Raw genomic sequence first — 19,516 nt, forward strand, 5'->3', positions numbered from 1 at the left:
CACAGGCTTGTACATCCCATTTGCTTACCTAAATGCTGTTTCTCTGAGCAGCCTCTGTTTTTTTCAGATTAATTCAAGGCAGTCTGAACCAGATTCTAATTTGGGTTTTGGCTTGTAAAAGCTGGGAGGAAGAAAGGTAGCACTAAACAATGAATGAACCACTCTTTGTTGTGCAGCTGTGCAGTAGGAAGAGCACTATAAACCTCTTTTGAAATCATTGCATGCAGGTTCTGCAGAGACCATGCTGCTGTAAGTACCTTTTCCTTGGACAGGTTTATATGCGTTTGACTTTTACTCATGCAAAGGATCCGCATTGCACTTGCCTTGCAAATCACCAAGTGTCCAAAACACTGCAAAAGTACAAAAAAACCAGAAATTTTGTGTACTTTAAAACCTCAACCCCAAAATACATCACTTACCATAGAAACTTCAGCAATCACTCAAGTAGATCCTCCAAATAACTGCTTTGTTCCCAGAACACGTGATAAATTAATTATAAAGGGCTTTGTATTGATGAAGTAACTTTACAAACATTATGCAATAGGAGGAGACAGGTATGGCTTGTTGAGTACATATCAAAGTGTGATAATGCAGCTGCTCCAAGGCAAAAGTTGTTCCTACAGTCCCACTTAAACCTGAATTTGAAACTGGGTGTTGTACACTATGAAAATTTTGTAATCATGACCTATGTCAAGGCTCACCTTAACTATTACCATGATTGTTTTATTCAGTCTTCCCTGAGCTGCACTTGTAGAGCAGAACTAGACCAGATGATCTCCAGAGGTCCCTTCAAACCTCTATTAGTCTCCAGTTCTAAACACTGGGCAGTTATAAATTCAGCACTTCATTACTTTGCAAGCACGTCATCCAGATCCTGACAGAGTTTCACAAGTTATGTTTTTAAATATCACCTTTGTGATTTTCATGTATGTCCTTTTCCACAGAGATGCTGTTCCTCTTGCCAGGAATAATACTGTACATGCAGTTTCTTTCCTTGGCTGCAGAAGCCAGTTTGGTAAGAGCTGAGATGGTATCAGTGATGGAGAGATCCAGCCCACAGTCATTGGTGATGTGCAGGGCAATCTAATCACAGCAGAGATCTGTCAGGGCTCTCTTAGAGGTGGAGACTGCACTGACAGGAGAGGTGAAGAACAGCATGAGAAAGGGAAGTTGCTGTTACTTATGTTTCTGTCAGCCAAGTGGAGCTCTAACAGGTCTTCCAGCCCAGTTAGAAAAAGGTGAAATCCAAAGAGAGCAGCCAACAGAAAAATAGATTTTGTTATGAAGGAGTCTACCTTCCTTGTCCCCAAACCAGCTTGTGATCTTTCCCAGGATGACAACTGATTTTATCTTGGTTGAGGAGGGACTAGAAATGGCCCTGTGCAGGTGGGGAGGCCATCCTTGTTTTACTTTTTGATGACTGCAGCATACTCTGGCTAAAGGCATCGAGCAAAACAAATTGTCATGCTCCTCCAGGATTCATGATCTCTCCAGCAAGCAATTTGCAAATTGACTTCTCTTGTAATCCTTACACAGCATCCCTTGAAGAAGGAAAGTTTCTACAGAGAAACTCCCAAAGGTATGTCACCACCCTTGATTCTCAACTGCTGCAAGACATCCTTGCTCCACAGACTTTCAGGGTACCTGGATTTTGGAGCAATAGAAGAGCCAGTCTTAAGGGGATCTGTTCTAGCAAGGTAGTTGCAGTCAGTCCAGTCATCTAAACGTTCATATTTCTTGCCTCACAGAAGAAAAGTGAGTCTTTGAAAAACAGGCAAGATTCAAACATGTGGATGATGTGAACATGGATAGTGGTTTTCCCTGGGCTGTACTGAGACAATATTTGCAAATAAGTAGTTTAATATTAAGGCATGAATCTACTGGTCCACTTGTCAGCAGGTCAAACCCTGAGGAGTTTTACTAAAGAGCTTAGAGCTAAAATTGATTATGTCCTGTTACGTCCATGACAGATTGGCCTGCATCTTATTTTGCAAGTTATCACCCTCTGTCTCAAAATGCCTTTTTAAAGCATACTTTTCCTCTCTCTTTACCAGCCCATAGGTCTGCAAAACACTTCACAATTTGTCTCCAGCAAGATATCAGCTATGGCACATTCTCCACATGAAAACAGATGTTTTTCTGAAGGATCTTTCATTTTACCAAATTTTTAAAAGAAACAGTTCGTAAAGAGGGAAGGAGGGATGTTTTCCCCCCTACAAATAATCTAACACCCTTTCTCATGACTGATGCAGATTATATTGAATTCATCTCTTTGATACATGTGATATATTGCTCAAGAAGCTCATTAAGTCGTTTGCAGTGGCAGAGTGTCTTCGCATTCAGAATCTCAGTTTACATTAAGGCTTTATTTCTAGCAAGTGACACTTGTAACTGGAGTGTAGTTATCTCCTCTTTGCTGGAATGGAAACTGCCTGTCAGCATAGCTGTAAATTTTAAGACCAGATGATCACAATTTCTTTAAATCTGTATTCTGCAAAACCCAGATTAATGTAAGACTGAAAGTTTTGACTGCTTCAAGTTGAGTATCTCTAATCTAACAGAAAAAAGAGAACAGGTAAAAAGAGGTAAACAGCTGAAACAAGAATAACTCTTATTCACTGTTTGAGGATTGTGCCTCTAAAAAAATTATATTTGCAGGTTGAGACCCCTCAGCTGCAGAGTTTGGAATGTGCAACAACATTAGGGAACCTGGATGAAGACTAATTGTTATGTGATTCTGTCCAAGCTCTCCCCCAATCTTCTGAATTATGTATTTAAAGAGCATTGTAACAGATAAGAAAAAAGAGCATTATGTTGAAAGAACAAGTTCTATAATGAAGTTTACACCAGATGCATCTCAATAATTGGGACACAACTTTCCATACATAACTTCATTTTGGAAAATAGCATTCTTTACTGGCAAAAACTCTTCTGTAAACTGTATTAATACTGATATAGGTGTTCCTTCTTACATTTTTAGGCTCTGTACATGTGGTTGTCATTCATAAAAATTACTCTGTCCCATCTCCTTTCCTTTTCAAAAAGGATAATCCCTCTCAATGCAGAAAGGCCTGTGTGCGAGTTAAATACAGGTTAAAAGAGTGAGGATTTATATTCAGAGGCTAGAGGAGTTTAAAAAATGCACTCTTCATGTGTGCAAATCTCTCGTCACAGAGAGCACCTGCCAGAGGCACTTAGGGTTTGCTTGGATGTTTGGCTGAACATCCTTCCTTCCAAGGACACAGCATTTTATAGAATTAAGCTTCACATTATGCAAATTACATATCAAGATCAATTCAGCTCTCCAAGTTGTTTTGTGCCTTCCGGAAGGTATAATCTCATTCAACTGTAGGTACTAATCTATTTCCCAGAGAACCTTGCATTCAAGAACAAAAGGCAGCTTGAATACAGAAGTCACCCAAGAAACCTACAAAAACCCACTGAAAATCCATGGCAGTATCTCCCTGATCAGCTGATTACTTCATCAACTCATTCTCTCCATTTTGTGGGACGTATCCAGGTGCTTTACAGCTTGCTGGGCTGATGTGTCCTGTAGCTCACAACAGTACTTATCCTCCTACTACTTTGTTGTGAAGGATAGAAAATAGAGGCACTGATGGCTTCAGGTAAGTATCAGCAGCTCTAGTTCCAAGTCCAGTTCCAAGTTCTTTGTGAATACAAGTCTGCGACTGCCCAACGAGATGGGGAGGTTTAAACAAAGAGTGAGATGTAATCTGGCTCTTGGTCCTCTTGTCCACATGGATAAAGCAACAGCTCCTTCCCCAAGGAAGTGATGGGTTCCTCCTGTTAATAAAGGACATGATCAAACACCAGTTTTCAAACAGACCCTGCCTGTCACAACCTCACAAGGTGGACAGCAGTCTTCCTGCCTCTGTTATGGTGTGGATGTGTTCCCACCCCTGTGTGATACAGCTCCATTTCCTGTAGAACTCAGGGAAGGGCCCTCTGCCCTCTGTCTTCATAACACAATCTCTGTGCTCTGTATCATAACTCAGTGAGACAACTCTGGCAGTTCTAGGAAAGAGCTGCGCCCATCCCTGAGAAAACTACAGCTTCTCTGGCATGGAGTGGTGCCCTGCATAGAAAGTGCTAGAGCCAGGAATGTGTAGCATGCAGGTAAAGCAGGACCAGGGATTGTGAACTGTGTTTCTGACTCTGTTTGTGGGAGGACAAGGGTGGATTCTGGAGAGAGCACACACCCTCTGCTTAGGCAAGTCCTGTTCTAAGTACAGTCTGTGCTTCCAATCTCATTGTCTATCCTAGCAACAGATGCATGGTGGGAACTTGCCTTCTTTCATGGTCACCTGGTGGGTGATAAGCAGAACCCAGTGGGGCACTTTGGCAGTGTGGGTTCATCTGCCCACATGTGCTGTAGTACAGGGGAACTGTAGGATTCTTTGCAGACTGTGGGCTTGGCTCTATATTTGATGTAGCTATGCACAGCAAAGCCTTAATTCCTTTAGCTCTGCTACAAATAGCTGTATAACTCCTGCTTTTAATACTTTCATCCTGAACTGTGAAAATCTTGCAAGAAGCAAGCTCAGGCTGTCCACGTAAACTTTCATAGAGCAAATGAGTATAGCTATTGTTCTCATGTCCAGTTTTGTTTAGCTATGTCTGTTGACATTATTGACCTGTCCCTGGGCAGATCTTACAGTAAACAAATGAACAATCCACCTGGCTCTCCTAGAAACCCATACAACTGCAGTCAGTGCTTGTAAACTCCACTGTTATTGTTGCAAGAGCCTGCCAACCTTCCTCTTTCCCTTCTATTTTTCACCTTTGCTCAGTACCACCCCTTGTCTGCTTTGAGATTATAAAGATACATTGCCCTCTTTCATGCTGAAGCTGAAGATAAGCAGGATTTTGTGTTTACCCAACTTGCCAGTGCCCCTTAACCATGGGGAGAATACAAAAGAAAGGAGTTTGTATGAGTATGCTGTCGCCTCTCATCAACATTTCTACTAAGTAACTTGTAAGTAACTTGGGCCCAGCATGCAAGGTGTTCTGTGTGCTTGAGGGTGAGTGAATCAAATCTAAGATATCTGAGATGTATTAGGTCACTGGGCTGTACCAGTCAGGCTGACATACCCTTCTGGAGCAGCACACAGGATACCCAGCAGCAGTTAAAATGGGTCTTCAAAACAACTGAACCTAGCCTTTCTTATTTTGAAGTGCCCTGAGGCAATTAGGCAATTAATGAATGCATTGCTAGATGTTCACCTTGTGGTAGTCTACAAGGTCAGCCAGTGTTGAATGTTGCAGCTGGTCCACTCCAAGGAAGCTGTAGGAATCACTGGAGGCGTCAATGAGGAAATGTTTACATCCTTCCAAAGACCGATAGGAGAGCACATAGCCTTTGATTTTCTCACTGACCCGGATCAGAAAACTCCCTGGTAGTGTTTTATTCAGAAGCTCTTCTGCTTTCTTAGAGGTTAGGATACCTGTTCAAAACCAAAACACAAAACTGAGGGAGAAAAGCATTTGGGCAGGACTGGACAAAACAGTTCTCACAAGAAATCTGCTCTAAAACCAGTCCATGGCACTTCCATCCCTTTCACTGTTTTCTTGCCCAGTAGCCCAAGAAGAAGAGTGCTGCCATTGCTAGTAACTGGCCATGGCCAACAGCTCTTTGTTAACTGTGCCACACTTGGCCAACAATGAATGAGAGATGTGGAGAGCTCGAAAGGACTGTTGCTGCGTTATGAGAGAGAATGGTATTGCAGCTGTTGAATGTTGATTCTAGTATAGGAGCTTTACTCCCAAGCCCAGCCCATGTTAGCAGCCATGTTAACAGAAAACACTTCTTAAACACTTGGGTTGGAGCGGAAATTCCCAGGACTCACCATGGAACCAAGGTGCTATTGTGTCTGTGGTTTTCAGATAGCCAGCTCGGAGGGGGAATTGCTCCTCTTTGAACCACTTGATGATGCTTTCTTCTGTGGCATTGGAGATTGTCCTCTGGACTCCCTCTTTCCTGTTAAAAAAGGCCTCTGGTTTGTGCATCAGATTCAAAAGACAGGTTTTGAGTCCCTGTGCAGGGCTTACATTTTACTTAGGATTTTAAACATGCAGCTCACACCAGTTCAGCTGTATGGAATATGGTTTTTAGTATACATCTGGCATCATAGGGGCTCTCTGTGCTCCAGGCTTAGGACACTCTACTAACTAAACCTGTTACCCTCCAGGAATGAACACCTGAAGGCTTCATCACAACCTAGGCTGGAATATAGCCTAGGCTCTGTATTCTTCCCTGCTGAGTGTCTCTTCCACACAAGGAGGAGAGATAACCATTCCCTTCTCAACCATCCCATGCTAGAGCAAAAGAATCTCATCCCTTCTCCTTTCCACAGTGCACAGGGGCTTCCTTACCTAATTGCTCTCCCATTTGCTGTTGCAGGAGGTAGAAGTTTAGGCTTGGGGGGGAGAGGTGGATATTGAAGTGGTTGCCGATCTCCTGCTGTGGCACCCTTGGAAATATCTGCCTGCTTCCCTCTGTGGATGCCCTGCAGTGAAAGCCTCCTGTAGTCATCTCTGGCTTGCCGTGCAAGGGAGCGTCTCTTCTCATCTGCTGCCTTGGATTTCCGCACTGGAACAAAAAAGGAGTCCTACAGGAGTGAACAAGCAGCAAGTTTAAAGCTTCTACCCTTTGGCCATCTTCCTAATTGCTGAAATGCAAGAATAATTTCACAAGCTGAAAGAGTGAGACCATTTGCCACATCTCTCCCATGTGCTAAGTGGCACAGTTTTTATTAATTTAAAAGATTAAAACCCAGGTTTTTTCTGAGACAAGATTCAAAATCTGTGTGTTTTTTCTCGGTACCAGGTCCTTTTGTACTCAAAGACTTCTTGGTTTTGTTTCAGATGCTGACTCCTGGTTCAGACATAGATTTCTGTAGTGCCTTTCATGTAAACTGGTGGGGGGGGCAGAGCTTCAGGCTGCTGGAGTTGAAGCTGCTGAAATGACCCCAAATCAATAATTTGAAGGACTTGAAAGTGCTAATCAATTTTGGAGGGTGGGAAGGAGCCTTGCTGAAACTATTATGGAAAGTGAAGACATGACTGTGTTTTTGTTTGGGTTTTTTTTCCTGTAAAACTCTAGGTCCATCTCTCCCTACAGTCTGTATGAGTAACCAGCTCTCCAGTCAGCAGTTTTTTTATCAGTCAGAAAAATAAAACCACTAGACTGAAGTAGAAACAACTGGTGGTACAGCATTGCCATCTACTGAGCAGCAGGGGAGGAACTGGGAAGAAAAGTGCATCAGGTTCTCTTTCAGGAAGCATTTGGCAACAGTGATGGCTGCTACTGCAAGTGTCATACTGTTTGCCATTTTGCTTTCTATTATTGGGATTCATTACAGGAGAGAGTGCAGCAGTGCCTTATTTGGGTGGGATCATGCTTGAATGACAGGGAAGCCCTTTTTGATTAGTCCCTGTTCCCCATTATCCTTGTCCTCAAAAGCAGTTACTGCAAAGTCCTACAAAAGGCCAGCTTCTAGTTTAAAATTAATTGTACTGGCTATACTCATGTGGTTCCTGTTTGTTGCTTGTTTTAACATAATGTCAGTTGGAAAAGTTTTCCATTTCCCTGCCCAGCTCTAGTCTCAATGCTGCGTGGACTCAGAAATATTTCTGATAATACAGCGCTGTATTTATTGGCAATACTCTCCACCCTCCAACCTACTATTCAGTTCTAGTATGGCAGGGAAAGGGTTGAGATGACCCCACAGAGCCCTAGGATTTCTCAAGCCTTATGGGAAAAGGTAATTTTAAGATCTTACAGAATTCCTGCCATTCAGGCTCATTCTCATCCGATTTCTGCAGCGTTCTCTGGCTCTCTGTGCTGGAGTGGCTCTGTGGTATTGGCTTCTGGGGGACTGTGATCTCTTCTGAATTTTTCTTCTGTGCTTCCTTCATCTAGGAAAGAAACAGTATGTTCAGGCAAGTATTTGTCTCAGGCAAGCTTTAGCCCTGCTTTTTAGCTAGCCTTGAAACACTGGGAACTCCGTCCTTTACAGTGAATTCCTCCAATTTCAACAACATAGAGACCCTCTGTCTTCACTGCAGGTATCAACTGGGCAGGAAGGGAAAACAGCCTACCAAAAATCATCAGGAGCATCTCCCTGTGCCAGTCCTCAGTGTGCCAGCCTGGCCTGCTTTGTATCATCTCCAAATCATCACACCATAGATAAGGAGCATAGCAATACTGGATAAAACTGGTCCAAAATGTGAGAATATTCTTGGCTCATATGAGTCTCTGAAGCTGACTGAAACTCTAGGATAAAGCACTGACCCCACTCAATGTGTTAGGAGCACCATAGGTTGCCACTTACCTGTTGAAAACTCTTCTTTCTCAAGTGGCAATCCGCTAGCATCTGGTGAACATTTCTGGTTCCCCTCTGAGCAGAGCAAAAGAGTGGTGAGAAATAAATGTGACATTAGGACAATTGCTCCTTTTTTTGCTGCAATAGGAGTTTAATGCAAAAGCAGTTAACAAGTTTTTCCAACTCACTCTGACAAACATTGTGGGGGTTTTCCCATCATATTTGGCCAAACACGCCACGGGAGGAGAACTCAGGAACTCAGGATAGCCATAAGCATGCCTAGATTTGCTAAGCAATGCTCACAAGTGCTCCCAGGGAGTAGTCCCTTTCTTCCCTTCCTCTAAAGCAATCCCTTGCAGAACCTGCTGTCTACAGCTTTACCTGCCTGTGCGTGTTTGCAGCTGTGGCTGGGTTGCTGCAAACTCCTACTTGACAAACTGATCCAACTGGCTGGATATTTTGTGTTCTCTCTTCCCTGAAAACCAGTGCAGCTGCCCTGCCAGGAGTCCCTAGCTGAGAGCTGCCTCTGCAGACAAACTGTTAGGTTTGGCTTTCAGTAAACACCCACCCACCTCCCCATCAGACCCTGACTGCCTCCCACAGTACAAGTGATGAGTTAACTGTACTATTCTGCTTAACAAGGTCACACTTCCTTTTAGCTCCATCACCTACTTGGCTAATATTTAATAGGAACATGGCTTTACATTTCCCTCTCCACAACAGGAAACTAGGAACTTCAAATGTCTGTGGAGCATCATTTTTTTTGTAGATCACTCTATTCCCTGCAGCATGATACCTGGATCTCTCAGGTTAAATGGGAACCAGATCTCAGAGAAAACATTTTTATGCAGGAGGTGGGAAAAAGCCTCTCTCCAGCCCTAGAAAATACAACAGGGGATTTCAGTCTGGAGCCCTCTTCTAACAGGAAAAGCCCCAAAAACCTGGGAAATTTTACTAATAATATAATGACAGAAAAGAAGGGAAAATATACAACCCCCATCTATCCCCATGTGCAAGATTTTGAAAGTGGGTTAGATTTTGGGGGGTTTTGTGCTTGTTTGTTTTTTGGGGGTTGTTTTTGGTTTGTTTGGGTTTTTTTTTTTTTGGTCAGTTTTGACTAATAAGTTCCTTTGAAAAACAAGAACCTCCCACATAGTTGCTCAACTTCAGCAAACAGTGCAGAGAAAAACCCCATGTGACTCAGAGACTTTTGATAAAGGAGACAGTCACTCCAAATTCCATTCACTATTTTGGTAGCAGTAGGAGAGCATTTTGCCAAAACCCAACCTTCTGTTATCATACTTTTTATACCCAAGTATGGAGTGGCAGTATGATAAAAGAATATACACTCATACAAGTTCATTCAAGGCTGAATGAAAACTGCAGAATGAAATAGGACTTCTCCCACTAAATTGACAGGATGTCCTGTTCCTTTTGTTCAACTGCATGGGTAGTTAATTTAACTCTTTGTTTTTCTCCTTTCTCTGCAAATGGCTTTTTGTAGATAGTTAAAAAGCACAAATTTATTTATTGCTGGAGAAAATATCTCTGTAATGAAACACCACAGGAACCCAGACACTGTTTTACTGCATTTGGAGCTGTCCTGTGCTATCAATAAGCTGTTTTCTGTATTAGAAGACAAAAAAACCTTAAGAACCACCTAAAATATGCATGTCAGATCATGTTGGTAAAATTGTCTTCCCTTGGTCTTTTATAAAAGTAAATTATTTCACTGAGGGCTGTGACATTCCATTTAAAAATCTTAGGATAGCCTCCCTGGTTTTGCCCCAAAAGCCGTTCAAACCAGCCATGGTGCAGAAGGGGAAGTACTGCACCCCTTGTTTTACCCACAAAGAATGGAAACAAAGCAATCCAGAGTAGTTTATCCATTGGTGCAGAGCAGATCTATCCCAGCTGAGAACAGCATGTGGACCTTCTGAGTCTTAAGGAAGGATATAACAACATGGCTTCTTTTATGGCAACCTGCATCTGCTGCACTTCCTAGATCTCAAAAAACTTGTTATAGTTACGGCAAAATTGAAAACTACCTTTGTGAGCTCCTGGCTTTTTCCTATTGTATCAATATCAGCTATTCTTCTTCCATGTTCCTCTTTTTTCTCCACAGTGTTTTTTGTATTCTCGTGAAGATCTGTCTCAGCCAGAAGTCCTGGCCGTGGGTGCAGAGAGCATGTTGCCGAAGAGTCAGTCTCTCTGAAATGCAAGAGAGAGAGGACTTAGGAGGGAGTCACTTTCTGATGTCTGAGCATCTCGTGAGGAGGCTGCACGTGAGCAGAGCAGAGCTGCAATAAAGCCACATGTGTATAGGCAGTTATATCTCCAGATCAGGTAGGTAGGTAATTAAATTAATGACTCGTGGTGAGTAACCGTTGTCCGGCTGTACCCGGGCACCTGCCAGTGAATCAGAGCAATCTGAGCCCATCACCTGCTTCAGTGACAGCATCAGCATTTCCTGTGGTCTGCAGAGGGTCCCACGCAGCAGCCTTGTCACAGGAGGCTCAGTGAGCCAGGGCAGTTCTTGGGCTGCAGTTGGTCTCTGCCAGCATTGTGGGTCCTCTCAAAAAACCAACCTTTGCCTGTGCCTTTTGCCAGCAAGACTAGCATGACAGTGCTAACCACAGCCCCTACAGAGAAGACTCCAGCTCATGCGTCCCTAGACAAAAGCCTTCTCCTCCCTATCTGCCCACCAAGTCCTTCAGCTGAAGGGTGCTTACCTGCCCTCCTGGCCTTGCTCTCTCGCTAAGCGCTTTGCTCTTTGTGCCTGGATCTCTTCACAGATGGCTGCATAGGATTTATCTGAAGGATGCTCGCCCATCACCCAGACCCACACTTCATTGTCAGCGCCGAGTTTCCATGTCACTGACTTCCTGTTGGCTGGAAAAGAAGCAGCTCTTTGGCAAATGCTGTCTGCTTGGTAGCTCTTTGCAGGGCCTATGCTGCACTTGCTGTGTCCTACCAGCTGCTGTTGGTTACAGAGCTCCCCCAAAATAAACAGTACATGAAGAAACTCGACTAGGATGCAGCCCACATTTGCCAATTTTTTCACACTCCTTGAGCCAGGTCAGTGAAGGAGGCATTTCTGAGACTGGGAGCAAGGGAGAAGAATCACCACTGTTTCCTTTCTTGCCTTAATTCCTGACCACTGTCCTCCCCAAACTGTGTGAGGGAGAGCTACCTACAAATAGAGCATGTGAGGGAGACCTGGGAGAAGAGAGCTATCTTCCTAGCAGCCGGCATGCTGTGCAATCCTGGCGAGGGAACTTCAGTGGGAACTGCCCATCAGATCTAGTGCCTCAGGAGAGTTATTAAAATCCATGGTTATGTTAAAGACAGATTCTGAGGCACCATTTAGTGGGAAACTTAATGAGATGCATCTCCTGGGGGCAAATAAGCCCTGTCTTCCCAGTTGAGCAATTTGGTCAAGGACAGAATGTCTGGGCCAGGGAGTAAAAACCATTGCGTGCCAGGCCAAAACTACCCCATTGCAGGTGGATTTATTTATGTTTGAAAATAAGCCTATGCCATGTCCCTTGGAAAAGAAATTAATCTAAGAATATATTACTTCCTATTTCTAGGAAGCAGTCAACTAGGCCAGATATGTGCCAGAGGGTGAAGCAGCCAGGAGGCAGAGACTTACCTTTTCTTGGCAGTAGCTTCTTTGCTGAAATCTTTTCTGCAGCAGCTTCTCTTTCCTCCCACCGTCTGATCTGTTCCTGCCTCATCTTGAAGAAGAGGATCTGCTTCTGCTCCTCACTGAGTTCTGCCAGCAGCTCCGGATCGATGTACATGTCTGATAATATCTGTTTCAGCATGGCTGCAGGTTTCACTTACGCACGTTTGTGGTGATAATCTTCAGGGATCGGATCCTCTTCCTGGCTCCGACAAGAAAGAGTGCCTGCTCGTCTGAGACTGAAGCAGGAATGCAGGCGTGCCAGAGCAATTATACTTCTGTCTCTTTTTTTTTTTTTTTTTTAGCTCAGACTTCCTGCACAGACCAAAAAAAGTAAATAAATACCTTAAAACCTGCTGTTAAGATTCCTTGGAATAAGAGGTGAGCTCAGCTCTCATGCAGCCCCTGCTGCTCTGCAGGGAGAGCTGGCCAGAAGGGGAGAGTTCTGGAGTGGGGAGGTTGTGTTGATACTCTGATAAACCCAGCTGATAGTATATCAAAGAGAGAGAGCGCTGCCTGTTAGTCATCAGAGGTGCGGCTTGGCTGTGCTCAAGCAAACATTCTTGCTGGGCAGGGAATCAATGAACCCATGACTAAATGGCTCCTCCTCCTTCTACACAGGAAAACTTTGATGATTAAAAGCCCAGCCTACCTCATTTTACCAAAGAAAGACAGGGAGGACTTTTGACTCTGCTTTTGAGGTGGGAGCGAGAATTTCGGTGTATTCCCATCCATCAAAGTCGGCCTCCCAGCAAGTCAAGGGAGCACAAGGAGTGCAGCTGGTTTGATGAAAGGCGATTCGGCTAGCCAGTGTTGGAAACCGCTCCTGCTATGACACATCTGGCTGATGCATCTGCCCACGTGGTGAGCCTGGCATGGGACATATCCATGTCTGACAGGATGAAGCTGATGGGGAGAAGGGGCATCCCTGTTCCTGCCCAGGATATTGGCTTGTGTCCAGTGCATGCTCGCGAGATACTAACACCCGCAGAGCCTTGCTTTGTGCTCATGGATTTACATTTACGACGGAGAATTCACTGGAAAATTGAAAGCTCTCCTGTCACTTGGGAAGGTGACAAATGAGAAAGTAGAAATGTGGACTAAAGACCTTGAAAACAACTATTTTCCTTATCTTATCTGGATAACTGGAGATCAGGAGATTAGTGCTTGGTGATTGGAGATTGGCAGTGCTTTTGGTGACATGGGGAGGCTGACAGTCACATATTAAGTGCAACACCAGAGCAGGGTGGCTGACTGGCAAGAAGTGGCAGGGACTTTCTGGACAAACTCTTGGGAAATGTTGCTATTGGACTACAGAGAAAATTAAAGCAGTGGGATTGTCCATGTCCTCCTGCACAAATCCTGTGAGTCTAAGGAACAAGCATGCTAGAACGTAGCACAGTCGGTGGGAGGCAGAGGGTTATGGGGGGGCAGTAATGTGGAAATACAAAGGGCACAGACATGGCAGGACCTGTGCTAGGATGAAGTGGGAATACATATTAAATCAAGTTAATGGGGTCAAATCAATTAGCCATCTTACAGGAGAGAGACTGGACTTCTAGGAACCCAAATGTTGGAAGAAAACTACTGGAAGCATCTTCATCTTCACAGTATGACTGCGTGGCTTCTGAAAAATAAAATAACAAAGAAGGAGGTAGTAGATGAGCCTGCAAGTGCAATACTGAAGCTTCCCAAGGAGCACACACAGAACACACAATTATTTAGATGAAATGAGACAGCACAATGACAGCCATCATGAAGTCAGACTGTCAAAACAGTATCTGCTGCATTGGTCCACCTTTCTCCGACTTGCACCCGTGCTGCGAGCAAGCAGTCTGTCCCAGGCATCCCCCTGCTTCTGAACATGGCTTGCCTTAAAATTGCCAGAGACACAGCTGGCTGGAGCCCCACTCCAGTGAAGTCCCCATGCACTTTCGGCAGGAGGAGCTTGAAAGGAGCTTGGAGCAGGGGGAGGAGCTGTAGGCAGGGAGACAAATTGCTCCTCAAGGACCTCAAGGAAACAAGAGAGCAGATCATGGTCCCAGAAATGCATTGTCTGCAGCAGAAGCCAGGAGCAAGAGTCCTGGGGAGCGTGCAGTGACTAGGAGTTGGTGTTAAGTCTCCTCATGTCTATTTTGTTTCTCTGATTATGTAATACTTTCCCTATTACAAATGTTAACTTCATTCTAGAAGAAACATGAAGCTGCTGTTCCAAATCGGTATGGGTTTGTTTTAAATAAATTACTTTCTTGATTTAAAAAAAGGTTTTTAGGGGAGATGATCTGACTTGAGCAATGCCCCCTGAGTACCCCCCTGATGGCAGAGATTTTTCAGCTCAGCAGCCAAAGGGTCTTGGGCTGTCCTCGAGCCATGGAGATGGCAGGTATAGAGAGGGAAGAGCTTCCTGGGACATGACACATGAGAAACCATCAGCAGAATGCATGCAGCAGCATGTCCATGCTGCTCTGACTTCTCAGGAGTGGGAATGGCTTTGCTATGGCATTTACTTAGGAGAACATGGTGTGCTGTGCCATATGCCATGGTGACAAACTGGTCTCTCTTTCCATGCCTGGGGACATAGTGTGTTGACAAGATGGAAGGGTGCTCAGCAAACAAGTTTCACAGTACTGATGCAGTTTTGCAGAGTTGGATTTCCTCGTAACATTGGTTGTAAGAGGAAATTTATAACGCTGTATCCCAAAGGTACCCTTTAAAGCACCAGCTATTTTAGCACAGGGAAATTACATAAGTGTCTCGAGAGGTTTGTGATATTTCTGTGTTAGCAGTCACTTCATTAAAGATCTAGGAGCTGAAATCCTTGTAATCAGTCATATACTGTTCCCAAAGTCTGAATCAAAGCCATATTACTGACACCTGGCTGGAAGCGGTTTTGCAGATGCTGTAAGTACTATATTTACAGTTCAAACTTTGTGAAGACAAAGACCACAGTAATGGCAGAGGGACCTCCAAGCAGGTACCTCTCAGGAAAACTCTAGTAGATGTCCTGTTAAACTTTCTACTTGTTTGAATTCTTTTCATGGGAGTAGTAGGTGGGAGCTGGTTTTGTGGAGAAACAGAGATGGGAGTAGCCAAAAATAGCAAAAACTAAGTGGGGAGATGTGGGAAACCAAACCAGGGCTTTGGGGCTCTGCCACTCACGTATAAGATACTCAGCCTGAAAGCCATAAGGATAAACACAATTCAAAGGCTAAATGATCCTTCAAAATGTTGTCCTTCACACAACATTTGAATCTCCTACTGGAGGGCAGCCTCTGCTCTGTGCTCCTGTAAATCATCTACCATGAACAGGGGAAATAATTCTATGAATACACATGAAAGTGCCATAGCTTTGAGAAGAACTGGCATGAGCTCCTGCTCACGTGTGCAACAGGTGACACTTTGGGCACAAGAGGATCACAAGACACTCCACCTGGCCATACTAGTTCTGGTCCTCATTATCAGTGCTGCCAGCAGAGGGGAAGTTTCTCCAAGAAAACAACAGACAGACAGAAAATCATAGATATGATTTTCACCAAGAAATCAAACAGCACAGTGTAAATGTGCTCATTTTCAAGGAAGCAGCTTATTCAACCTGCTACACACATCTCCACTGTAAATGTGACAGTAACTGTAAATTAAAATTAACCCAAGAAACCCAACAGTGAGGAGGTAAGAGAATGTAAGAAAGGCTGCTTCAGGGTACAGGCTGATGACCTAAGAGGATTCCTATTGTCATAAAGTAGTTTTCCCCTTAAAAGGAAGACAAGACCACTGTGCTCAGTAAATGATGGAACTATATTATTTTGAGTCAAGAGCTTCTCCTTGGAGCTTATTATTTGTTTAGTGAGAGGTGGCTTCAGAAATACCACTGGGAATTCTTTTCCCTGATCAAGAGGCTAGACTGTGAGAATGCAACTGAATTTCCTTTCACTTGCCAAACTAAGCCTCACAGCACGAGGAAGCTCAGGTTTTTCTGGATTTCTCCAGTTCCAGCCACTCCAATGCCATCAGCTCTCTGCCAGACTTCATGAAGGCATTTCTGATTTTTTTTTTCAGAAGTGAAGCAAATCAGAATTGCAAAATCCACTTGAAATCAGTGCAGCCAAAAGTAATCACCAGCCCAGCCTTGCTCTGAGTACACAAGCCTTCATGGGTTAACATATTGGTTCATAACATGCACTTGTGCCAGAAAACATTTATGTTAGCAGCTGCACCAGCAAGGTTAGTACCAAAACATCCTTCCGTGCTTTGGGGTTTAGTTGCTTATTTGTTTGTTTTGTTCTTGTTCGTTTGGGGCTTTTTATAATCCTCATCCTGTTCTAAATAGGGGAGTTATTAATTCCTCTCTTTCTGTTTAACTTTCCTTCAGCCTACTGGTTTTGGTTTTTGGTTTTTTTGTTTTTTTGTTTGTTTTTTTAAGATGGAAGGAAAAATTCTAGTTTGGGTATAAGAGAAAGAAAACACAACTGCACAAGCACAGCCCCCAGACAGAACCAGACCTGTTTGTATCTTACCATTATAGAATGGCTTGGGTTAGAAGGCACTTCAAAGATCATCTAATTTCAACCTCCCCTGGCCATGGACAGGGCCAGTACACCAGGCTGCTCAAAGCAGCACCCAGCTTGGTCTTGAACACTTCCAGGGATGTTCCAGTGCCTCATCACCATCACAGGGGAAATTTTTTTTTCCTGATATATAATCTATACCTGCCTTCTGTCAGTTTGAAGGCATTCCCCTTGTCCTGTCACTTCATGCCCTTGTCCAAAGCCCCTCTTCAGCCATCTGGTAGCTCCTTTATGTACTAGATTCTGCGTAAGGCTGGCATATAATGGCTGAAAAAACAAAACCAATGAAGTCACCGCAACATAAACTACCTTGAAATTACCTATAGCTGAGCTGACTTGCCCTATAGGTTCCTGATATTGCTGGAGGGACAGCAGTTATCTTGCAGCAGGTAAGAATGGATGGTAATGTCAAGAAGGAAAAATAATTTCATATAGCAGCAGCCACTGAACACAGTCTGTGGCCGCAGGGCTCTATTTACAAGGAAAATGTATCTTGCCTCCTAGAACAATGTGCAAACATTTCTTGGATCATTTCCCTGTATCAAAATTACTGAGAGAATTAACAGTGTGGTGAAAAGGGTGAGAGCTTCTGTAAGTTAACACACAGGATTGGATACTCAACCAAACTCAGTCACTGTAAAAAAGGAGATTTCTCTAGCCATGTACTTTGATTAACTGTTCTGCACAGAAAGAGGTACTGGGTGGTAAATCCCAGAGCCAGCATCCCGAGGCACAATCTTAGGCTATTAAGTCTTACTTATGTCACTACTTGGCTTAAGTTGTTATTGGCTTGTCCTTTCTCTACCTCAAATTAAAGCCATTGTGTCCCAAGAAATCATAGCCCATGCCTGGTGAGTAGTAGTCTTTTTGTAGGGGGAGATGCCTGAGCTAGGGTGTGGTTTTTACTATTATAAGGAGCAAAAGTTCATCGCTAGGGCAAGTTCTCACTATAGAACCAGTAAAAACTGGGGATTTTTTTAGTTCATCATTAACATCCTGGATTAGAAGGGTGTTACCATTCTGTGTTTTCCCCTTTCAAGAGCTTATGCCATCAATTTTCTCCCTTCCACATTCCTGTGATTATTGCTTCTGTTGCTTAACCACTTTGTTCTTTAACTTGTTTGGAACTTCACTCCCTTTGTTCATCAAGGTGGTCAGAGGAAAGCTAATGTCTTTACAAACAAGAGTGACAGTATTGGTAGTAATGCCTTTGAAAAGGGTGTTGGTGTCTGTACTAACTTTGGGCAGCAGGTTTGTTGCAGAGACCAGACAGACAGCTTGGCTCCTGAAACAAGCAACGGGTCTGCACAAGCCTGAACTTCTGAACTTTGGGGTAAAGCAGTAAGTACAAGTGGGGATATGTGGTAGGCGGTTTGGGAAGGCTGCACCTTCCGAGTACCTCAGCCAATGGGGAAAGGAAGAGGATAACTCCTGCAGCCGGGAGTTGAGGAGAGAGGCTGTGCCCTCCAAAACCTCGGGAGAGAAAACCCCGGGGGCTTGTGCGGGACTCGCTCTCTTTATTCGAATAAAGTTGCAGGACTCCTCTGTCTCCTTTATGGACATAAACTTCTGGCGTTTGTGGATTTTCCTAACAGGGGGAACCGGTATTGGGGCACCTGTGGGGAATCAACCTGTGGGAGGTTGAAGGTCCACTTGCATTAGCCCAAGAAGTTTAGTCCATCTTTAGACAATTTATGTCCGTTCATATTTAAGTTATGATAGTGATTGATTTGTGGCCCTGTCAAAAGCCAAGATCATTTGAACAAGCACAAGCCGTAACAAGCCAGAGCAGAAATGAACTGGAGCCACAGACCAACCGAACATGGGAACAAACTGGAGCTGCAAATGAGCTGAAGCCAGAAAGAAGCCAGGGAAGGTGAAAACAAATTGGAGTCTAAAACACGCTGGAGGCACGAACAAACTCTATGAGCTGAACCTGAGACAAACTGGGGACAGAAGCAAATCACCTGAAGCTGCAAACGAGGTGAAGCAGAAACTAGAGAGAGCCTTCCCCGAGCTGGAGACGCAAACTAACGGGACTCACACAGGAACGGCAGCCGCCAGCTCCCCGCAGCATCTCTGGGCGGGCTGAGCCGGCTGGGCGCTGGCAGGGCCGTGCTGAGGGCAGGCAGCAGCAGCATCGTCCTCGGTGCAGGCATCCCGGCGTCTTCCTGGGGGATCCACACCCGGCGCGGACCGCTCGGGCATGAGCGGCTGCTGGAGCGGCCAGTTCGAGCTGTTCTGCCGGGTTACAGCAGAGCCAGCGCGGGGCCGAAGGGTTCGTCCTGCCGGCAGTGGCTCTGGAAAAGAGCTGCGGAGAAGAACCAAGCTGAGGGACGGTGGCAGGGGTGTTGCCGGGGGGGCTGACCAGCAGCTGCTCCCGGGACGGGACCCCCGGGAAGGACCCCTCAGGCTCCCGCGGCCCCGGGCGGTGGCGCCCCCTGGCGGCCGCGGAGGGGAGGGACTGTGCGGAGCGGCGGCGGCGCGCGCCTGTCCCGCACCGGGCGCCGCCTGGCGGCCGCGGCGCCACCCCGCAGTCCCGGGGGCGGCAGCGGGAGCGCCCGGCCCGCAGCCAGCGAGGCGCTGCTCTGCGATTTGCGCTGCGAGCTGCGTGAGGATAAGGCTAGCCCTCCACTCCTGGGAGACAGCTCCGGGAGGGACACTGTAAGGATCATGAATCCACTCTGTCAGAGGTTTATGTCCAAAAGGGAGACACAGGAATCGTGTGACTTTATTCAAAAAAAGGGAGAGGACATGGGAATATTCCATCGGGTCTCTCAGATTGTTGGGGGACTCAGCCTCCTTTTTATCCTAAGTTCCTGGCCACATCACCCTCTTCCCCATTGGTTGAGGTACTCGGAAGGTACAGTCTTCCCAAATTGCCTACTCTATGCCCCCATCTGATATGCACCCCCCCT

General features: G+C 45.0%; 1 protein-coding gene across 2 annotated transcripts; it reads right to left on the reverse strand.

Moving 5' to 3' along the window:
- Positions 1-2,687: 2,687 nt before the first annotated feature.
- On the reverse strand, positions 2,688-18,902 carry SH2D4A (SH2 domain containing 4A). Of its 2 annotated transcripts, XM_050973858.1 has the most exons (11): positions 18,643-18,902; positions 13,574-13,660; positions 12,001-12,348; positions 11,078-11,237; positions 10,394-10,556; positions 8,355-8,420; positions 7,803-7,938; positions 6,394-6,610; positions 5,868-5,998; positions 5,245-5,465; positions 2,688-3,804 (listed from the first exon to the last, which is right to left on the reverse strand). In XM_050973858.1, the coding sequence occupies exons 3-11, from the start codon at positions 12,173-12,175 to the stop codon at positions 3,712-3,714; spliced, it is 1,362 nt and encodes a 453-aa protein (XP_050829815.1). In that variant the 5' UTR covers positions 12,176-12,348; positions 13,574-13,660; positions 18,643-18,902; the 3' UTR covers positions 2,688-3,711. The 2 variants fall into 2 exon arrangements, with proteins under 2 accessions (XP_050829815.1, XP_009099785.1); XM_009101537.4 differs by lacking the exons at positions 13,574-13,660; positions 18,643-18,902 and having other exon boundaries at positions 12,001-12,582.
- Positions 18,903-19,516: the final 614 nt, after the last annotated feature.

This window comes from Serinus canaria, chromosome 4 (assembly GCF_022539315.1).
Source record: "Serinus canaria isolate serCan28SL12 chromosome 4, serCan2020, whole genome shotgun sequence".
NCBI classification, from domain to species: Eukaryota; Metazoa; Chordata; class Aves; order Passeriformes; family Fringillidae; genus Serinus; species Serinus canaria.

Coding starts and splice junctions, on each gene's coding strand:
- SH2D4A (XM_050973858.1), bottom strand. CDS start 12,175: ATGCTGAAACAGATATTATCAGACATGTACATCGATCCGGAGCTGCTG. Junction 7,939..8,354: donor GAAAGAAGAGTTTTCAACAG/GTAAGTGGCAAC, acceptor TTTCTTTCCTAG/ATGAAGGAAGCACAGAAGAA. Junction 3,805..5,244: donor ACCTTGTAGACTACCACAAG/GTGAACATCTAG, acceptor CTTTATTAACAG/GAGGAACCCATCACTTCCTT.